At 36.8% G+C, this 22,100-nt stretch overlaps 2 protein-coding genes and 1 non-coding gene across 3 annotated transcripts; 1 reads left to right on the top strand and 2 right to left on the bottom strand.

Moving 5' to 3' along the window:
* Positions 1 to 1,084: 1,084 nt before the first annotated feature.
* On the top strand, positions 1,085 to 2,119 carry LOC5565443 (peptide methionine sulfoxide reductase). The gene is made up of 4 exons (XM_001649748.2): positions 1,085 to 1,244; positions 1,301 to 1,461; positions 1,519 to 1,779; positions 1,841 to 2,119. The coding sequence occupies exons 1-4, from the start codon at positions 1,242 to 1,244 to the stop codon at positions 2,073 to 2,075; spliced, it is 660 nt and encodes a 219-aa protein (XP_001649798.1). The 5' UTR covers positions 1,085 to 1,241; the 3' UTR covers positions 2,076 to 2,119.
* A 9,216-nt stretch (positions 2,120 to 11,335) lies between these two features.
* Positions 11,336 to 12,355, bottom strand: LOC5565451 (gonadal protein gdl). Its single transcript, XM_021854803.1, has 3 exons — positions 12,066 to 12,355; positions 11,837 to 11,997; positions 11,336 to 11,778 (listed from the first exon to the last, which is right to left on the bottom strand). The coding sequence occupies exons 1-3, from the start codon at positions 12,278 to 12,280 to the stop codon at positions 11,501 to 11,503; spliced, it is 654 nt and encodes a 217-aa protein (XP_021710495.1). The 5' UTR covers positions 12,281 to 12,355; the 3' UTR covers positions 11,336 to 11,500.
* Positions 12,356 to 17,125: 4,770 nt separating this feature from the next.
* On the bottom strand, positions 17,126 to 17,198 carry Trnas-aga. The gene has a single exon. It is a non-coding gene; the product is annotated as a tRNA-Ser (tRNA).
* Positions 17,199 to 22,100: the final 4,902 nt, after the last annotated feature.

Genomic DNA, 22,100 nt, shown 5'->3' with positions numbered 1-22,100 from the left:
GCCGCTATGGGACATAATGGCACGAAAGTGGCACCAATGGATTCGGGATGCTTCAAAGATTATCCTAGTGGTCGATTCAGGGTATGTTGTCTAGGAACCACCTTAAAGTAGGGTTGGAGACATTTTGGACATATTGGCAGAATCTGGGCAATTCGGTTAGTCAATGAAACGAATTTGAGGTAAAAATTGTCAAATTTGGCGCTAAAATAGGGCTTTGAAGTTCGGGCTTGAATGACTTGAGTCCAACGAAATCTGAGACTCAATTTACGAGAAGCGGAGAACGCACGCGGGCGCGGTTGACTCAGCTGAGAAGAGCGAATGTATAGTTTTAGTTCGGTTGTTTCCAACTCGCGTGCACGCTACGTCATTCTCGTTGCTCTGTAGCATCAGGTGTTTGTTGTTTCACGCGAATTTGGGTAGCAAAATAAACGCCAAAAGTTTGGAAATAAAGTCAAACGTTTTTATAGTTTTTTAGTGGTTTTTAGTAAACTTTTTGTCTGTTATTCAAGTTCAACCTTAGCTCTTAGAAAAGCATAATCTTTGGATTAAAATTTTAGGAAAAATTTTACATCATTTGAAAGATATCAATCGCACGAATCCAAAAATATTACATTTTTCGAAATCAAACATCAATCAGACGTCAAAAATCACGATCGAAAATCAATTTAAATGATTCGATCATTCGCCGTTAAGTGCACCAAGTTTGTTTTGGTTTTTGTCTTCTTTAGCGAATTCTTCCTTCGCCGCAGCCTACTTGGTTCGGTCGCATGGCTTTGCTCTCTCAGCTTTCCCATACAGCGACATGTGCCCGGGGCCGGCAAATATCGAACACTCTCGCGCTTTTAGTGTTTGATGGTATTAGGCTAAATATTCAAAAATGACGACGGAAAACAATTGAATTCATTGAGGTCGAATCATTTTTCGTGTTGATTACTTGTACTTGTGACAATACTATGTTAAATGATAGATTTGAGTACAAGAAAAGTGATGTTTTGAAATAGTTTAATTCATAAATTGCGCGAACTCAGCTCTGCGCACCAAAATTACCCGGCTTCGATTAAGCTTACCAATACATTTCTAAATTAGTTCATAGACTTGGAGGGGATGAGTCTGACAGATACTTTGTGCCGATTAACTTGCTGCTAAGTGTCGCTCAATTTCTGGAAACTTGCGTTTGTTTATGTTTTTATGTTGTTTAGTTTGATTTGCTTGGATTAGTAAATAACTTTGAGTAGTTTAACATGGTAAAGTATGTTCTATTCCCTAAGAATCCTCCTTCCGACGTAAATTCGTATTTCAGGCTAAACTATTGCACCATGTGGACACTCCCTTCGAACAGGCCACTTTCGGAATGGGTTGCTACTGGGGCTGTGATTCCCTGTTTGGAGCTACCAAAGGCGTTTTGAGGACCAGAGTCGGTTATGCCGGTGGAACCACTGAGTCCCCGAGGAGCAAACATGTGTAGGTTGATCAATCTTATTGAGATAATAGATGTACTTTGAGCAAGTCTTCTTACAGAGGGGATCATGTTGAAGTGATCGAGATCCATTTCGATCCCGAGCAGATCTCCTATAAGGAGCTATTGGAGATGTTTTGGAACAATCATGAATATCGGGCTTCGGCTCGTTTGAAACGAGAGTACATGAGTATGATTATGTATCACAATGAGGAACAGCGGCAGCAGGCTGAAGCTAGTAAGATCGAACAGCAAGCCAAGGAAGGAGACGAAGTAGTTGTAACGGAGATCGTACCAGTAAGCCATCTGTACCCAGCGGCGGAGTAAGTTCCTAGAAAACTTAACAACGCATGATTAAAAAAAAATCAACAAATATCATTCTAGCCACAATCAAAAATACCGATTACAAGGCCACGTGGACTTAGCCAAGGGACTGGATTTGACTCCGGAGTTGCTGCAAACTTCCCATGTGGCTGCTCGACTGAACGGATACTTGGTAGGAGTCGGTGGATTGGATCAGTTCGAAGCGGAAGTGGGAACGCTGGGATTGACCGAGGAACAGGCGCAATATGTGCGTAATTACCTCATCCAAAACGAAGGAGGGGCTTTATCATGTTGATTTGATGGAATGGAATACACAATCTACGATTTTTCTGGTTAGAAGCATCTTTTATCATTCAAGAATGTATGACGCCAATGCACTGCACCGGGATTGTAGACTGTGATATCGTCCTCCCAATAATAGTACATAATATTTGGGTGATGGCATTTCGTTTCGCTCATTTTGCTTATCTGAAACTGTTTTGTTATTATTTGGATTTGTACATCAACAATATTTTGCCGGCGTGTGCTTATCAGTTGATTGTCACTTGAATTAGATCAAAATTTTCGCAAGACGAGAGCTGCACTGATGTCGTAGTATGAATATAAATCATTTCTAGTGTGAACTAGATTCAATTTGCGAAAAATCCCAGAATCAGTCGTACTACGCAATTTCGGCTAGATCACTGATGAGGGTGAATGGCCGGTCGACTCCTTGTTTATTATAAAATTCGTCATAGAATAGTACAAGTTCAATGGTGGTAAAAATAGGCACAGGCAAATTTCTACAAGTAAGTAACTGATCCAAGCTTGCACCCAAAAATCGAAGTGGATGGTTTTCTCAGCTGTTGGCGATCGGATTGGTGGTCGAGCTTTTTTTCTCCTCATTTTGAGAAGTATTTGTGAAACACATGCAAACTTTATACATGTATTAAAACGATTATGCGCCTGTAGTAAGAGTTGAAATCTTTTAGGAGGGGAGATCAAGCAATATTGCATGAAAGTTTTGATTGAATGTATCTTTTAGAAAAGTTGAGTGAAAAAAACTCTATCATTTGTTGTTGCTTGCATGCCTTCAATCTGTTTTTCGAAAGTTTAATTTTTATCTAGCATGAGCCCTAGATACTGAACGTCATCTGATCAATTTATTGGAATCCTTCTCATTGTAACAACATGACCACTTGAAGGTTTCAAATGACGAGCTTTTGGTTTATGTGGAAATATGCGGAAATATATAATACTAATATTAGTTGAGTTTTGGAAGCATTAGAAGAAATCTTCCATATTTTCAAGTATGGAGAAAACATATCCAAACTCTTTTGCAATCTTCTACAGATGACACGCAGGCTTCGTCCTTTGGCGGAGAGGCCTGTGTCATTTGCAAACAAAGCTTTTCGAAATCCCTGAGGTAACTCAGGTGAGTCAGATGTGAAAATAGGGGAAGGGGTGGTAAAATGATCACCTTAAGCATATCATCTTGTTTCTGATAGAAAAATGAGGAACTGGTATAGTTCTATTGCACAACATCAAAAATAGGGATGTAATCTATAGAAGCGACACAAATTCAGACTAAAATATTTTAATTTTCACATATTTTTATCACTAGCTAATCACGATGCAAATGTACATTTTACCTGCACTATGTGGGTAAAATGAACAACTGTTGGTGGTAAAATGAACATCATGCAAAAAACGTTAACAAAACAAATATTTTTGAAAATTTTCGTTGCATTCCCGAAAATATATCCATTAATTATTGTAACCCATTCAAAAAGAAATCTAAAGGTATCAAATTTGACATCATTTCATTACAATATTCACATCACTGTAAAACTTCAAGACTGCCGAGCTAAAAGTTACGTCAGTTCTAATTTTCAAACGTGGTTTTCTAAAATTTTAGTTTTCGTTGATATTTTTAATTCAATTGACCTCCGTATCAACCCGAACATTCCGATTTATGCTCTAAATCGTCTGTGCGTGATAAAAAATCAATCAAAATTGGTTTTTCTCGGTAAAAGGCACGGTGTTCATTTTACTACCCCTGTTCATTTTGCCACCACTTCCCCTATTGTACAATATTGGTCCCAAAATGCTGCCTTGAGGAACACCAGCTCTTACAGAAATTATTTCAGACTTGCAGTTCTGATAACTAACCTGAAGTGTACGCTTTAACAGAGATCTTTGGATTATTCTAACAATAAATGTTGAAAAATCATTTTCTTTTCAAAATGACAATCAGGCATTCATTGCAAACACTGTAGAATGCCTTTTATATGTCTAGAAGAGCAAAACCAGTAGAAAAGCCTTCAGATTTCTTGGAACGAATCAAATTTGTTACACGTAAAAGTTGATGAGTGATCAAATGTACATGTCGGAATCCGAACTGTTCATTTGCAAAAACTGAATGTTCGTTGATGTGGACCATCAATCTGTTTAAAATGACCCTTGCAAAAATTTTACTGATGGAGGAAAGCAAACTGATTGGATAGCTATAAGCTTCTCCGGTTTTAAAGTTGGTACAACCTTGGCATTTTTCCATTTGTCAGGAAAATATGCCAACGGAAAACAATTGTTACTTAAGTTTCTCTATTGAGATTCTGCCCAGAGGATTCAAATATATTAAAAAGAATTACAAGAGGTATTATTTTTAACTTTTCAATTGAAGTTCTGCCGGGATACTAGAGAATACTATAAATAATGCAACCATTTATATTTATCCCTACGGCTTTTCCATAATTTTATTAGAACAGATATTTAAACCTATTAGGGCCAAAATGCCTTGAGATACCTATTTTATTCCAAAAAGCTGTGGATTTTTAAATTTACTTTTTGGGGTTTTCAGATAAATTAGGAGTGAAGGTCTCACGCAGTTACAAATGGTCGGTTTTACCCCATTCAGGCAATATTCACCTTTGGGGCCTTGTCCCACAACTAAATATCTACAATCGATATTTTACTTCTCTGAAGCATATATCCCAATTCTTCTGAAGTATGGAAAGCTAATTGTACAATATTGTAATTGTTGTGTTTGTACAATTTTTTTTACCATCATCCTTAAGTTAGCATCTGCCAAGCATAGATCAAAGTCAATATTGATGAGCAAAATTTTGTTTTTGATATTTGTTATGGAATATTTAAAATAATCATCACCAAAAATTCTTCGGAATGATATATAAATATTGTACTTAAGTACTATACCAGATAAACACAAAAATTGTCATTGTCATGACAAAGGTCTGTCTTTCCCTGAATTGTTAGAATGATTTAAAGTTATCTGAAAATCATACACCTTAGAATATTTATTGGACCACTGAATATTGAAGCCTTCCTCTAATAGCTGATGTTCCTCATGGCAACTTTGTTACCCTAATTCTTGTTTACGGCGGTTCTAACTTTCGATCGAATCCTATTCGTTCAAAACCATGGCCCGTTTGATTTTGCTGGCGTAAACGGGAATGCAAAACTGCAAACTCAAGCAGTCCAAGTTGGTATAATATTTGGTAATAAATTGTTATTAAATTACGCTTTTTAATGGATCCAAATATGTTTTAATTATTTTGAATTTGAATGCGCGTATCTTTCGAACGTAAACGAGAATAGGGATGTTTAGGGTCAATATTGTATAATATGTTCACATCTGACTTGCGAGTAGTGTGTGATCCTTTGACCGTGACGCTTGCTCCTGCGGGGGCGGGTGAAGCGGTCAAGCAGGATTAAACGTGTTAGGCGCGCAGTGCAGTTGGGGGGGAAAAGAGTGGCGTGATTCGCGGGCTTATTTAGTAGTGTGTGATCCTTTGACCGTGACGCTTGCTCCTGCGGGGGCGGGTGAAGCGGTCAAGCAGGATTAAACGTGATAGGCTCGCAGTGCAGTTGGGGGGGAGAAGAGTGGCGTGATTCGCGGGCTTATTTAGTAGTGTGTGATCCTTTGACCGTGACGCTTGCTCCTGCGGGGGCGGGTGAAGCGGTCAAGCAGGATTAAACGTGATAGGCTCGCAGTGCAGTTGGGGGGGAGAAGAGTGGCGTGATTCGCGGGCTTATTTAGTAGTGTGTGATCCTTTGACCGTGACGCTTGCTCCTGCGGGGGCGGGTGAAGCGGTCAAGCAGGATTAAACGTGTTAGGCGCGCAGTGCAGTTGGGGGGGAGAAGAGTGGCGTGATTCGCGGGCTTATTTAGTAGTGTGTGATCCTTTGACCGTGCCGCTTGCTCCTGCCGGGGCAGGTGATGCGGTCAGAATTGATCATGTTACGTGTGTAGTGTAGTGAAAGTGTGTAGTATTTTGCGGTAAGCACAGTGCGGCGGCGGGAGAAACAGCGTTACATCCTGGTAAATTCATTCTTTATTATTATTTACTCAACTATTACCCTATGAAACTAAATACGTGCCAGGGTCGAAAATTTATTTTCGATTCGGGAAGTGTAAAAACATTTCAGATATCCATTTGATATTTGGGTGTTTTTATGCGGGGCTTACTGTATATGAAAATGACCTCAGAATGTGTGTGTATTTACTGCCATTCTTGAAATGGGTCGTTGGAATTTCAGTAGAGCTATCACCTTTCATCTCCTGGGCTAAAATTGTCTGCAGATATAAAGATATCGAAGGGTATCAATAAATACATGCATACAATTTTCTTCCATAAAAGCACTGCCGGTCAGTGGGAGGTGGATTGTACACACACACACACACACATATGTTCACATCTGACTTGCCAGAGTTACTTCAGGGATGTTAAAAAAAAGTTTGCGTGTGTGTGCTATCAATGAGTACATCCACTCTATGTAGGAGCATACAATAATCTGAATTTATTATTTCCAAATCTAATTAAAGCTTTACTTAAAAATACTTAAGTAGTACAGACTTTGGATTACAAAACATAGGCAATCGCCCAAACTTCATGGTTTCTAATAGAGAAGAAGTGTTATACATAACGCTCTGCTCGAATAGAATCAGTCACGAGTTGACGAATTGGCATGTATCAGATGAGGAATCATTATCTGATCATCGCTACATCTTCTTTGAACATTCAAATGTAACTGCGCAGACTTTGCGTTTTAGGAATCCCCGGTCAACAAACTGGGAACTCTACACTGAATTGGTTGCGTCCATATTTCATGGATATCCTCCATCCATTAAGGGGGGTCCGTAGCCTAGAGGTTACGCTTCCGCTTCATAAGCGGAAGGTCATGGGTTCAATTCCCAGCCCCTCCACAAAAAAAAACCCGTCCAGCCACCAGAAGACGCAGCACGGAGGACCGTGCTTTGGGGAACACATCCATCATCCGTCAGTATCAGATGGTGACTGAGACAAACTAACCCTCTTCGCAGGCAGCTAGCCTCAAAACGACTTAGGAACACGGCAAAATGAACCCCACCGCGCAAGAGCAAAGGACTATGGCATATGGAAATCGATTGGACTGAACAGCAGAGCTCTCTCCTACCTGCTCGGTGTGAGAGTAAAAGAGTAGAAGAGAGTGAAAGCAGATGTAAATATAGAATAGTTAAAAATAGATCTGTATCGGTATAGTGGATACAGATGAACTGATTCCGGCACAGTAGTGGCCATGAGCACGAAGTGCCCTAAAAAAAAAAAAAAAAAAAAAAAAAAAAAAAAAAAAAAAAAAAAAAAAAAAAAAAAAAAAAATGAAATGTTTTTGAAGAAGCATGTCCTCTGCGGTCTGTGAATACTACAAGGGGGACCCCATGGTGGAATTCCGATCTGACTAGACTCAGGAAACAATGTACATAGAAGGATTGGAACAAACGCTGTTCAACTGGATCAGAGTCGTTCAAGTCGGCTCGCAAGAAATCAAGAAAGCATTCGCTCATAAGCAATCCTGCTTGGGTGTTGAGGGTGCCTTCCATAACGTGTCTTTCGATGCCATATTGGAAGCTGCACGAAACTATGGGCTGCCAACAATGATTACCAATTAGATTCATCAAATGCTCAAAAACTGTCATCTCTTTCCGACATTGCGTCAAGCAGCGATTCGAAAATTGAGTGTTTGCGGATGCCCCCGAGGGGGAGTCTTATCACCACTTTTGTGGAATCTCGTAGCAGATACGCTGTTGAGGCAACTCAATAATAGCGGTTTTCCAACTTATAGATTTGCCGACGACCTTCTAGCTTTGAAAGTTGGTAAGTGCATAAGCACTATATTCGACCTGATGCAAAGTGCTCTTCAGGTAGTCGAGAGTTGGTGTCGCCAATATGACTTTCAATTAACCCAAATAAAACATCTATTGTTCTTTTTACGCAAAGACGAAACCGCGATGGAATTCGACATTTAGGTCTTTTTGACACTGAGATTAATGTAACTGATCAGGTAAAGTATGTCGGAGTCGTTCTAGATTCCAAACATTCTTGGACACCTCACATTGATTTCAGAGTCAAAAAAGCTCGCATGGCCTTCGGTCAATGGCGGCGAACCTTTGGTAAAACTTGAGGCCTCAAACCCAAGTACATCAAATGGCTTTACACAACAGTTGTTCGACCAATATCGGCATATGGATGTCTTGTGTGGTGGCAAAAGGGCGAAGTGAGAACAATCCAATCAAAATTAGGCCATCTCCAAACGATGTGCTTGATGGCGATGTCTGGTGCATTCTCTACAACTCCCACAGCAGCGCTGGAGGCCCTTTTCGAAGTTGCGCCACCACACATACATCATAACAAACAAGAAGCACTTTCTTGCTCTTACCCTTTATGGGTACTAGATCTACTGGAGAAAAATCCAATGAATTGTAGATCTACACACACTTCGTTGTTTCCACTTTTGGTGAATTGGGACAAAAGTGTCCTTGCTCCAAATGATCTCACAATTGCTTGTCACTTTCCTTACAGGACATTTACAACACAATTCCCCTCACAGAAGAGTGGACGTCTGGTTATTTGTAAATAAGTATATCAAACAATACAGTATGTTACACTGATGGCTCTCTTCTTGAAGGTAGAGTTGGTGCTGGTGTATATTCTCGTGAGTTAAGGCTGAATCAATTTTACTCACTTGGTAGAAACTGCACCGTTTTTTAGGTGGAAATATTTGCTTTGTGGAGTGCAATCAGCACTTCAACAGCGCGTAATGGGTAAAGTCATATACATATTTCTGTTTAGATAGTTAGGCTGCTATAAAAGCTCTTGCTTCGACCAACTCAAGGTCGAAGCTTGTTGTCGCATGTCGAACTCAAATTGAGGAACTGAATTCAGTCAACCCTATAAACCTTGTATGGGTACCTGGCCATTCTTCCATCTCTGAAAATGAATTGGCTGATGAGCTAGCTCGCGATGGAGCATCGCCTGACTTCATTGGCCCTGAGCCGGCTATTCCAATTTCGAAGTGCTGGGTGAAGCTTCAGAGAAATTCTTGGGCGGCAACTCAGCACAAGCAATATTGGAATAGTTAGGAGTCATGTCGTCAAACAAAATTATACATTACTGAGCCATCTCCAAGGGTGGCAAAGTATTTAACAAATCTGGCAAAGTAGAATTGCTTAGAACGTTGACAGGCCACTGCCGGCTCAACTATCACATGGGTAATATTCAGCGTGCTGACTCATTTGTCTGTGATAGTTGTGACTCCGATTATGGAACTTCGTATCACCTGATATTATATGTAACTGTCAAGTTTTTGCGCAAATGCGATACCAATTACTTGGTAAACACTTATTAAGTGAAACTGAATTCAGAAGCCTGAATCTTCTGAACATTCTGTTATTCTTAACGATCAACGCTCCGTCATCGTACCATGATGAATCAAAATCCGGACGGTACCAATATCCGGACACTCTGATATTATTCACTGATTTACATGTGAATTTGAATAATATGGTGAGTTTAATTATTCACATCTTAGATTTGTAACATTGTTCATAAATTTACAACGATTTCTCATCTAGTAATCATTGGCAGAACATTAATAAACATAAAAACATAATTGTTGCCCCAGTCAGACACCGTCTTTTCAAAATGCAGTTTTTGTGGCTCAAGTTAGTCAGCAAACGGTTATTCATTGAAAAGTATAATTTTTGTGAATTTTTGTGATCATTAGTGTGTGAAAACTATTTAGTAAACAATTTAAGCATAAATAAGTGTAGAAAAGAAGTGTAATATGGTATTTATCGAGCGATTAGTGCGTGTCCGGTTCGGTGAGCCATGGTTTCAAAATCCGGACGTTAAGTGTTCGAGATATATTTTGCCTAAAAAATAACTGCACGTGAAGAAAAATGCAGAGAAATATTGTGGGATCGCAAGAGAAAGGATATATTTGGTAGAAAAATAAGAGAATTGCGGTAAAATTGCTCCTATCGCAATGATTATTGCAGGTAATCTGAGTCTACCTACAACCAAGGAAAGTAAGTAACCGAAACATGAAACAATCTTCACTGCTCACAATTACAAGCATTATTATGTGTGTCCATGCAATGAACTTAATAAATACTACATTTGGCCGAATTTTGGGTGCATTTATTTCAAAGTCATAGTGAATTTAGTTAGCTAAAGTACAAGTGTCCGGAATTTGATTCAAAAGTGTCCGGCTTTTTGATTCATATGTCCGGATTTAAAAACAAGACTTGTGAAATTAATATGGTTATTTTAGTAATAATTTTATGATTTTAATAGAAATACTTGTCGTTTTCATAAAGATAGATGTCTAAACGATTCGTGACATGGTTATAAATTATTCAAATCAAACTGAATTGAATTGAAATTAGTATCTGAACATTTGACACTGCTTAAGCGTCCGGGTATTGATTCATCACGGTAATCATCGTCATCATCGAAACTTCAAAAGCAGTTTTTCTGTTCAAAACTACAAATTTTTCGATGAAATTGTGTTCACTGTGTTTCGGTAGTAGAATAGAATGCAGTGAACACACTTTCCTGTAAATTTTCTTGATTTTGAACGAAAAAACTGCTTTTGAAAATTCCGAAATCAATGACGGATCCTGCCCCCTTAAGGCTAAGTAGCCCGTCATTCGTTTTGTCAACAATGATGACTTTTCAGCTTGCATTTCAAAGTGATAAAACTCAGTCTTGATAGTTTATATTGAGTTGAAAAAGTATCACCGTACGCGCTAACATGCATAATGTATGCTGATACTTCAGCTGTGTCAGTGCAAAACCAACTGATTTTCTTTGATTCGAAGTCGTGAGATGAATTAGCAACAATCATCAACGACGCGTACAAATTGCAATGACAGCCTACTTCGCCTTAACCCGCTGTGGTAATGAGCTATATGCTCTCTTTACGCTCATGCGTTTTGCAATGCCATTTCTAGGGCACTGTTCGAACCCATTGTGGTACGGAGCTAAATGCTCTCAATTGGCTTATGCGATCTTCACTCTTCAAGGGACCCCACTCCTATTTCCTCCCAACTTTTCCTTCCCTTTCCTCTCCGATCGGGTATATGATTAAATAGGCTCAAATATGGCGATGGCATAAATCTCCCAACTGGTGGGGAACGTGCCTTTGGAGCCGGCTTTCTGATTTCTGATACCTAATATCTAGGACTCGTACAAGATAAAAATCAGCTAATCAATTAAGAGAAAATTAATGTCTGTTTTATGCTCTAGAGATTTTCGGCCGGTAACCGGTTTATTTCGCCTGCATCCGAAGTCATTAATTGCATACTTCAAATCAACAAAAGTTTTTCTTACGAATATTTCACTTCGTACAACCATCAATCAGTCTTTTCCCAAATTGCGGAAGCATCCTCAACCGAATGCTATTTGTTGGGTTCGAACTTCAACCTCGACAAGCGGAGAATAAAGTCCAGTAGGTACATTTGAATTTTAATCTCCATCGGATTGTCCGACACGTAAAACCCGGGCACGCCAGCCTTCTCCAGCGTTGACTGTTGGTCTTTGACTTTCTGGTCCAGATGGAGCACCAGCTTCATGTCGGTTTCCTTCATATTTTTGGAGTGTTTGATCTTCATCAGTGCGATGATGTGCTCCAGCTCTTCCGGGTCCTGAATTTTCGACTCCCATTGTTTGACTTCCACTACAAAATTGGGATTGATTTTCAAAAGGTAAATGCCAGTTAATTATAGAAAACTTACACTGATGATCGTTCTCGACCTTCTCCCGAACCTGCATCAGATGCTTCTCGGTCACATGTTGGATCTCCATCAAGCCCTTCACAATCTCAAAGATTGTGTCGTTCAACAGCGAGTTGGCCAATCCGGCCAGAAGCTCGTACGAAATGCGCAGTTGGAATTGTCTTTACGAACAAATTAGTGCAATTTGCATACATAAATAATACATTTTTCAATATCAATGGATACTTACTCTGGTAGGGTAGCGTGCATCTTCTTCAGCTGTTCCAGCAGAAAGTACAACTTCCGCTGCAAGAACTCCTGACTCTGGTATGGTTCCTCCACCAGGGCCAGATCGGTGGTGCTTTCCTGACTCTCGGCTTGCGAGTCTTGCGAGAGGCCCTCATCGTCGCCGTCGGTCGTTTCCTGGGTGCTGGGTAGCGCATCTTGAGGCTGTTCGGCGTCCATTCTGAGGGCAGTCGATGTTCGTGCCGGTGCGTTCCAAGCGGAATGTTGGTAAACAATTTTTGTAGCCTGCGATGACCATTCCAATTGGAATGAACGAGTGCGAGTGTTCGTGGTGAGTTTGGTGAATTTTGTGAGATACGATTTGCACGCGGAAGCACGGAGAGAAGAACTCTGATGTGGGGATCGGTCTGAAGGTTGGGACAACTAGTTATTATTCATTTCTTAAATAAAGTCCTTTAATGTTTTCATGGTATATGAGCAGTTTAGTAACCTTCCAACATTTAGGGAAATTCAGAGGAATGCTTGTAGATATTATTTATATGTTATTCGCTTGATGATGGCCAATAAAAGTTCCAAATAAGTTTGAGAGAGCCTATAACCACAGATAAACAGACAACAGATCGAAATCACACTCAACTACCATGATCCAGAATTATATTTCCTCAAATGTACAATTACTTGAGTACCACGACTCCAAACCGTATTAGTCCGGCATAATTTCATGCGGGGTAATTGTGTTTTCGGGGTAGCAGCATTCAGGGTCATGGCCTTCAGGTAATGGGGTAGAAACGCTCCCTGAAGGCCAGCGCCCTTGACGATGACCTACCTGGCCAACCGCACGCTATGATTATCGGCGCGGTAAAATATTGGAGAATTCCTGTCGCTAAAAATGCTAATATGTACTACAGTTAACTCTCCCTTACTCGATATTCCGTATCTCCATATCGAGATAGAGAACCATAGTAAAAGTTGGTTTCCATGGCTAACTTGATGGTCCCTTAAATCGCAGTTGCACTGGTTTTGTGTTCTGTAACTCCATACCTCCCTAACTCGATGGTCCCTTCAATATCGAGTAAGGGAGAGTTGACTGTAGTAAAACCTTGGAAGATTCGATTCACTTTCTAATGAGCCAAACTCTCAATTAGGTTATATCGCATAGTTTCAGAAAAAAAAGACCTTTAAGTCTGCCATCGAAAATGCACTTCAAACTTCGAAAACGCTCCTTTAGTGGAGGTAGTTCCAATAGTAGAGGAAGCGTGTTTTGACATGTTTCGCACTATTAAATGATTATGTTATATATTTCTATGATGTACGTTGCAAACTGAATGTAAGTGACCGAATATCATCCATCAAATTTTATTGTTAAGCTATTAGTGGAGGGTCCCATAAGAATTAAATGGATTGCGCCATTATGAGAACCATACTAAAACATACCTTCACTAAAGGAACAGTGTTGCTATTTTTGGTGCAAGGATTTTTGCTGGGAGTTAAAAAATGTGAATTTTATGCATTTGAATCATAGATGGATTTGAGATCTTGCGACTGATACGTTAAAATCACATATTTCGTGCTTTTATCAGCATATTTTAGCTGTTTTCACTTAGGTGCACCACTAATGGTACATTTGCCCTATCTCATAAAAGAAAGCTTAAATCAAGACTCTAACCTGTTTTCCAAGTGATTTTATCGATGAGTGTGACATGGATAATAAAAATAATAATATCAGTTGATACAACCAGTTTTGCGCATTTATTACATCAATCGAATTTCTTCAACATGTGGCCAAATAATGTAGCTTCGTTTTTCAAGATTTTTGTCGACTTTTACTAATTACAAACTAGAGCAAATTATCCTACCTCTAAGCACTACCACTACAACATCACAGTCTTATGTTCTTTCTCAGCGAGCCCTTGGACGCCTTACTTCTCCCTGCCGACGGCGACGACTGCAGGAACTTCCGATACTTGATCTCCGTTTCCGGAGAAATCTTCCCCCGGGCAAAGGTGGTCCTGATCGCTTCGGCGTCCTCTTCGGTGGGCATTTTCATCAGACAAAACCGATCAGCCAAGTCGCGCTCGTAATATCCTGTTTCCGGTGCTGGGTTGGATTTGCATTCAGCAGCGTCCTTTGGTGCTGCTTCTTCAATGTCGGAGAATCCGGGTGAGACAACAGTGTGACCAACGGTTCCGTTCTTCGATCGAGGAGTTGAGGTTGCTATCGACTTCACCGTTTTCTTGCTATCGCCATCGATTGAACATCGAGATTTTTCCAAGTTTGAGTTGTTTTCGTTCTCGTTCACTTCTTCCGGGTAGTCGACCTCGATGTAAGCCGTATAGTAATGTGAATCGTCTATCTGGGGAGAATTGGCAGGGTTCTCCAAGGACTCCATCGTTTGCCGTAATGTCCAGGATATCTTTATCACTAACGTTACCAGAATGGCACTGATCCATTCGACTACTTCCATCACGGATGCGAGGAAGATTGCTGGGTACGAACTATACTACGTAGGTAACAAGAGTTGAACTAGAACTGAACTGCGTCTATTTTCGTAAGCTAGCTGAGGGCGGGGGTCGTCTAGCAGGTAGATTGGAATTTTGTTAGTTTTTCGAGGGTAAGATAGAGAAAGCTGTGGAATGTGAAACTGCAAGAATGCATTCGGACGGGGGTGTGTGTTGGTGATTGCGATAAAGAGCAACAGTTCCATCGAAGGACTTAGCAGCAATGGGCGAATGGAAATGCTTGCAGAGTTCTGAGAAATGGACTTGCGAGAAAAAAGGTTATCTTGAGATATTTTTGTGTAGATTTCCGATATTGTATCAGTTGTAGCTATTGGATAACTCCAAATCCAGTTTTAAACCAATGTATTCAACATGCAAATTTTTGAAATATCAATTAACGTTAAGATGAATCTAAGCCAAATCTCATTTTTTTAGAGCAAAAATCTAAAAAACTGGATCGATTGGTCACTGGCTGGTAGTGAACAATTGATTAAGTTTTCAGCTTGAACCATTGTCTGGTTCTCTAGATTTGTGCTTTAGAAAATTTGTGTTTTGGTTTTGATTGATATTCACCTTAACCAAACATATTGAAATATAGGTAACTTTAAATATAATTTTTTCTGGTTTGGCTTTGTTTATGATTCAAGTTTTATCAAACCGATAATATCAAAACGCCTGATGAACTCCAGTGCATTGCAGAGCTATCCAAAATGTTGAAATATTTTTAATTTTTCAGTTTATTTGCCAAAATAGTAAATTATCAATATATAACACAGCGGAACTGAAATAACCTTTTTGTGTGTCTTAAAGATCAATGTGTATTTAGTAAATTTGAGGCTGCCGAATGCATTGCCCCTCTCCATCATGTTCCAGCAGGTTACATTTTTTGCTATAGGTTGTAAACGTCATTTAAAATACTGGTATCATTGCTGTTTGATTAAATTTAATTTTGATTAAACTCAACTTTTGTATAAGCCTACCTTGATTAAAACTTTCCAATTTAATATCGATTTGAAGGAATTTTGAAAATGATTGCGGTTTCTATTCAAAATTTATAGTTTCTTTTATATGACTTTTATATCATACTCTTCCAAATCATAAAAAAAATTTTTTTTGTAACGAATGCATAACAAACTTTGTTTATTGGTGTCCCTAAACACTGATTTCTCTAGCAAATTAAGCACACAAATCAACATAAAAGCTGGTAAACTTGCATGATGGTGTACTGAAATCGATAAATAGTTGTTGTTGTTGTTATTTATTAACGACATTTTACAGTAAGAAGTGCATTCATGTCGGGCATAAAATTACATGTTCAATTAACGTATAATTTTCAACATTTTCCATTAGCTAATATTTTCGCCAAGCGCTTATCTTGTCTTTTGGAGCGATTATTAAATTTATACTCCAATAGTGTAATTTCAACTACCCATATCTCAAACCTCAGACGTGAAACGATATTATTGAAAATAACAATAAATTAAGTGACTACAACTTCTAGAAGTAAACAAGAATTTTGACACGGCGGTAGACTGAAAGTTTGTGAGAATGCTTGAAAGAGGTGAAATTGATTTCATCATCAAAATTCGTACCGAATTACTCTTTTTGATGACATAATCGATGATATGTTGGATATAAGAAAAAAAAAACTTTAGAAATTGCATACATTTAGGCGTTCTACGTGATATTTTTGGTTTAATAAATATTGTTTGTTTAGAGTATGGTTATATTATGGGAGCTCATATATAGTTTGTAGACTGTAGAGTTGCTTTCGTAGCAAACAATAATCGCATTAACAAGTGATTAACAATTTCACCCTGAAATGGGATCCCCGGTTTTTAGAGATAATTTTTAGCACTTGGTGCTTCTTAAACTTATACTGGTGAGCTTGTGATATAAGTGTGTTGTGCAAGTTAAGTTTAGTATATGTGTAAATTTCGCAACTCTCTTAACAATGATTTGCATGACTTGGAATGTACTAAACGAAGATCGTTATCTCACATGAGTTCCACAATCAATTTATATATATATAGGCATAAGTGTGGGAAACATTTCAGATCTCGCTCCAGTCTTTTTTTTTAATGCATTTGAGTCCTATAACAACTGGATTTGGATTTGCTATGGAAAAAAATTCATTTGCAAGGAAAATTAACAGAGGTCGCCCAATAACCCATTAGTTATGGGACCCGAATACAATCTAGAAAGAGGACTGGAGCGAGAATTTATATAACTGTGTCATATTTGGCATATTACATCGTTCATGTTGTTTGTAATTTAAAGGTACGAATGTACGACTTGTAAGAGTTTAGTCTTCATATTCACTATTCAGCCTCAGAGATCATGAACTGCATTTTAAATATTACCGAACATGAGTGATCATTGTTACCCTAAAATAACAATATCATTCAATATTTTAACAAAACACAAACTACACATATTTTTCTTAATAATATTTCGGTTAAATTTACTATATATTTAGCAACTACCGAAAAGCTAAACATTACATATAATTTGCAATTGGATTAGATGGACAAATTGATGAGAAGATTTGCGAAAAAGTTACACGTCTTCTCAGTGAGAATCGAACTCACGACTCCCCGATCTCTAGTTGGGGCGCGTTACCACTACGCCATGAGAAGACTCATGAACGCAGAAGTTAACCTGAATTCGATTTCAGCTCAATAATCACGTGGTTCTTTTTCGCAAAGTGCACCTCTTTCGGAAGAATTAGATGCCCATCCAAACACAACGCTTTCTATGTATATCCAATGCCTAGCCCGAGAGCGCATTGTTTTTTAGGTATAGGAATAGCCCACTACACTAGCCAGCAACTGCGCTGACTGAGGTTTCTATTGTTCTTTTGTTCATAATTAAAAAAACAAGTATTTATCGAGCAACGGACTCAGTTCCGTAACCGGTCGTTTGAGAACGTCGTGACCCATTGGAAGCCCACACAATAGACAACTTAATTTTTTTTATTGAGTTTGAGAAAACGTTAAACGTCAGAAATCAACTTTGCTGGTACTAGTTGACTCAACATAATGTTTACTCAAAATTTTTTTCATTATATCTGAAAAGGTTCGTTGTTGCTTTACCGACCTTAGGTGAAGATGAATCAAAGCCAAACCTCAAATTTTCAAGAGCATAAATCTGGAGAACCAAACATCCGACTATGCTGAAAACTAAATCAAGTGGTCACTAGCTTATGGTGACCAATCGAATAAGTTTTCAGCTCAAACGGGTATTCGGTTCTCAAGATTTGTGCTCTTGAAAATTTGAGGTTTGGCTTCGATTCATCTTCACCTTAAAAAACACAATTGGTCGGTGTTCAGACAGACTGAACCTGAAGTGCTTTTTAACGGTTTCAGGAAAACGTACTCCAGACATTCCAAATATCAAAATGTTTGCATTATTTGCTGTAATAATAGACTTTATCTATTTAAGGGCACATCTATATAAAAATAAAATCGAAAAAATCAGGATTGATAGAATCTTCAACATATCTTTAGAACGCCAAGCAATCATGTAGTCCGATCTGTCTGAACACCGACCAATTCACTTGTTGAAAAAATGTAAAACATGCAACGTTTCTATTTTTGAGTGGAATTTTTAGGAAGTAGCGAGATCACTGATTAATGTTGCCCAGAATTACAGTATCTATTTTTAATCGAATGACTGATTGAAAACACAACAACCTTAAAACAGAAAGGGATCTTTGAAACAAATAGAAACAGACTCCGTATCAGTGTGGACGTTTGGTAAGAAGAAGAGAGAAAAAAGGAAAGAGGAAGTATAAAGAAACGGAAGAAGCTTTCACAATTCGAAACCAAAAAATATTCCTATTGCTTCTACCGCTTCGATTCATATTACGGACACTTAAGGCCTCAGTGGCGTATAACTCATCAAAAAGCATATAAAATAAATCATATTGTACGATTCCTTCTCGTTATCGAGACTTCAAAACTTATTCCGGACGCTTCCTCACTTATGCCTCATATTCCGGTCACTTTGATTCGAATTCCGGACAACTCGTGAAAATCATGTATAGAAAAGTCAAATCATCAATTGAAATGGTCAAACCACTAAAGAAATGTCTAAGTGAATTATAAACTTGCATATATATCTATGAAAAAAAATATTAAAACAAGCCTCGAAAGTGAGAACTTTTGAACGGCACAAATTGAAACATTTCGTGTGAACTGTTCCCTATACAAAGTGTCCGGAATTTGAAGCTATCCGTAATATGTAAAAAAACGGTAGGTGTAAAATATTTGAAAAGTTATAACTAGATGAAAATTAAGTCAAATTATCCTTGTCTACAGTTGCATAGAAATTATTCATCATTTCAATTGAATGTCATCCCATTATTCTATTCAGAATATGTTGTTTTCATTCGTATGGAAGGAAAACATCTTTGTATCTAGAAAGATCTTTTCAAATTTCTAACTGTATTTATGAAAAAAATGTTCACGGATCATAATGACGGATCCTTTATCTGAATGATGCAATAAATTTCACGATTCGAACCTTGTAGCAATGTGTTCTATTCGAGAATTCATCATCCTTCGTCGAATGAATTGTTGTTGAGCGGTTCCACAGAAAATGACGACCCAAATTTCATTTTTATATTTTTTGATTTTGATGAAATTTTGCACATGCTTTCTTTATGCCCAAAAATGCCTTTTTGCATCATCGGCTCGCCATTTTGACTCTAGCCTTACTTTTGAGAAGGGCCTAAGAAAAAAACCTTAATAATTTTCAAAAAATTATAACTTAGAAACGATTTGTCCGATCAGTTTGGTGCCTTCCGCAAAGTTTTAGGTTATTGTTGGGACTATCTGGAAAAAAAATATACACTGTAAAAAATATGTTGTAATTTATATATCGAAAATATAGCTTAAAAATCAATTTTCTCAAAAATCGTATTTTTGATTTTTTTATATTTTTATATGTTAAAGTAGACAAAAAATGAAGTCTTTTGCACAGTGGGTCAAGATGGAGAAATCATGGACAAAAAAGTTATGATTTTTTGAAGAAAGGTGAATTTTTGAAAATGGTCATAATAAACTTTTTAAATATTTTTCAACTCGATTTTATGAAAGTACGCAAAATTTACAACAAAAAAGGTACACGGAAAAATCAGGCTAACTTTTACCGTTTTAAAGATACAGCGATTTTAATACAAAATTATGATATAATTTTCAATTTTCGGTAAATTATAATATAACTTAGAAACGGTTTGTCCGATTAGTTTGGAGTCTTCCGCAAAGTTTTAGGTTATTGTTGGGACTATCTGGAAAAAAAAAATACACTGTAAAAAACATGTTGTAATTTTTTATATATCGAAAATAAAGCTTAAAAATCAATTTTCTCAAAAATCATATTTCTGATTTTTTTTTATATGTTAAAGTAGACAAAAAATGAAGTCTTTTGCATAGTGGGTCAAGATGGAGAAATCATGGACAAAAAATTTATGATTTTTAAAAAAAAGGTTGATTTTTCAATATGGTCTAAATAAACTTTTTGAATGCTTTTCGACCCGATTTCATGAAAGTACGCAAAATTTTCAACAAAAAAGGTATATGAGAAAATTTTGCTAATTGCTACCGGAACATTTGAAAAGTTTATTATGACCATTTTCAACAAATACCAAATACCACTCAAAATATCTTTTAGATAAAAAAAACAATGAAAAAATTATTTTTTTAGCACTGTTTGACTATAAAGCAAAATTCAAAGCAATAACTGGTGAATTTTGAGACTGACTGAGACTATTGAATATATTTGTGCCGAAATTTATTTTTTTGACTACACTCTAAATTAATTTCATTTTTGAAAATTACGAAGATCCGATTTTGTATACTATTTGCCAATAAATCAAAATTTAATGCAATGACATATTTTTTTAGTGACTATAAATTTTATTACAGAAGTCTGGTGAACAAGTTTGTTCAGAAAATAAAATTTATGAGCGCATTTGAAATTTATTTTAGTTTAAATACTACGAAAAGCCCTTTTTTAATCTTTTGCCTGCAAATCAAAAATTAAAAACAATTTATTCGACTTCCACGTTCTCCGACAAACGATCTGGAGACAGTTTGAAATTGTTTTACTTTCATTTCTTGGCGAATAATGAAATTGTATTTGTATTTTTGTCATGGATTATGTTTTAGTTTTTAACTGGTAATAATTGTTGAACTTGAATGTGTATAAAGTGATGTATAATTGGGATCTGTTTTTCCTGTTGATGTCATCCATTTAAATAAATAAAAAAGACAACTTCACATCAATCAGCTTACAGAAGTCCATTGAAAGTTTCTTGTTGTGAATAGAAAGTTTATATTATACATAGATTTATTTCATTAGAATTAGGAAAAAAGAATTTTATTACTTATTGTTTTTAAACCAAAATTTAATGCGATGAAACGTCAATTAGTTTATTCCTGTACAAACATCTTAGGCAAATAAACTTAGGTAGAATAAAAACATAGAGTGGTGATTTAAAATAATAAAAAAGGTTAAATAGTTGGATATTTCCTAGTTTTTTAAGTAAAATAAATTTTGAGTGTTATCTAAAATTCAATTCTTGCTCAAACATGTTCAGTAGACATTTAAAGGTAAATTATTGTCAAAAAAAAACATATCATTGCATAGCATTTTGATTTACAGACTAACAGGCTAAAACCTTGATTTCTGAATAGCTCCTTAAGTTGAAAATCAAGAAGCTTTATTTCGGCTCTGACGCATTGACTAGACTTCTACAGTCAAAGCATTGTCGATGAAAATACATGTAATTACCATGAATTTTGATTTACAGGAAAGTAGTTTAAAATAAATGATTTTAAGTACTGTTTAGGTTAAATTAATTTTGATTGTTTTCCAATATTTATATTTCTGCTCAAACATGTTTTCTGAAATTAAATTTATGTCGAAATAATTGAATGTTTTTGCTTTAAGTGTAGAATAACTAGCAAATAATTTAAAGGGCTTCTTCTATTTTGAGGATAAAACAAGATATGAGTGTAATCTAAAGTTTTTATTTTACCCCAAACATGTTAACCAAACTTATATAAGCAAATAAATACTAAAAAATATGCAATCGCTCTGAATTTAGATTTATAGGCTAATAAGTTCATAACTTCAGTTTTTTTTCTGTTTTTCAGCCAAAAAAAAAAATTAGAGTGTAATATATTTTTTTTTCTTTCTACTCAAATATAATCACTGTTTTTGTATAGTCAAATATATTACTAAGAAATACATGTCATTGCCTTACAACTCAACTTATGGTCATACAGTTAAACAAAATAAGTTTCTTCAATGATTATATTTGGTAAAATAAATTTAAAGTGTTTTCAAAATTTACTATTATTCCTAAAGATGGTGAATTTCAAGAAATTTCATGCCAAAAAAAACATACGATTGCTTTATGTATTGATTTTAAGGCAAAGAGGTTAAAAATCTAAAGTTTCTCGTAAGTTTTTGGCAAAAAATGTTTTATGTGTAATCCAAAATAACTATGTCTGTTTGAATATGTTTACTGG

The sequence above is a fragment of the Aedes aegypti genome, chromosome 3 (genome assembly GCF_002204515.2).
Source record: "Aedes aegypti strain LVP_AGWG chromosome 3, AaegL5.0 Primary Assembly, whole genome shotgun sequence".
Classification (NCBI taxonomy): Eukaryota; Metazoa; Arthropoda; class Insecta; order Diptera; family Culicidae; genus Aedes; species Aedes aegypti.
The sequence above is the reverse complement of the archived record's forward strand: the minus strand, read 5'-3'. Positions and strand labels throughout refer to the sequence as shown.

Excerpts from the sequence above, each read along its gene's own strand:
- LOC5565451 (XM_021854803.1), bottom strand. The coding sequence starts at position 12,280 with ATGGACGCCGAACAGCCTCAAGATGCGCTACCCAGCACCCAGGAAACG. Across the intron at positions 11,998-12,065 it reads ATGCACGCTACCCTACCAGA|ACAATTCCAACTGCGCATTT; the intron begins GTAAGTATCCAT and ends TTGTTCGTAAAG. Across the intron at positions 11,779-11,836 it reads GGTCGAGAACGATCATCAGT|TGGAAGTCAAACAATGGGAG; the intron begins GTAAGTTTTCTA and ends CCAATTTTGTAG.
- LOC5565443 (XM_001649748.2), top strand. Across the intron at positions 1,462-1,518 it reads TCCCCGAGGAGCAAACATGT|AGGGGATCATGTTGAAGTGA; the intron begins GTAGGTTGATCA and ends GTCTTCTTACAG. Across the intron at positions 1,780-1,840 it reads CATCTGTACCCAGCGGCGGA|CCACAATCAAAAATACCGAT; the intron begins GTAAGTTCCTAG and ends ATATCATTCTAG.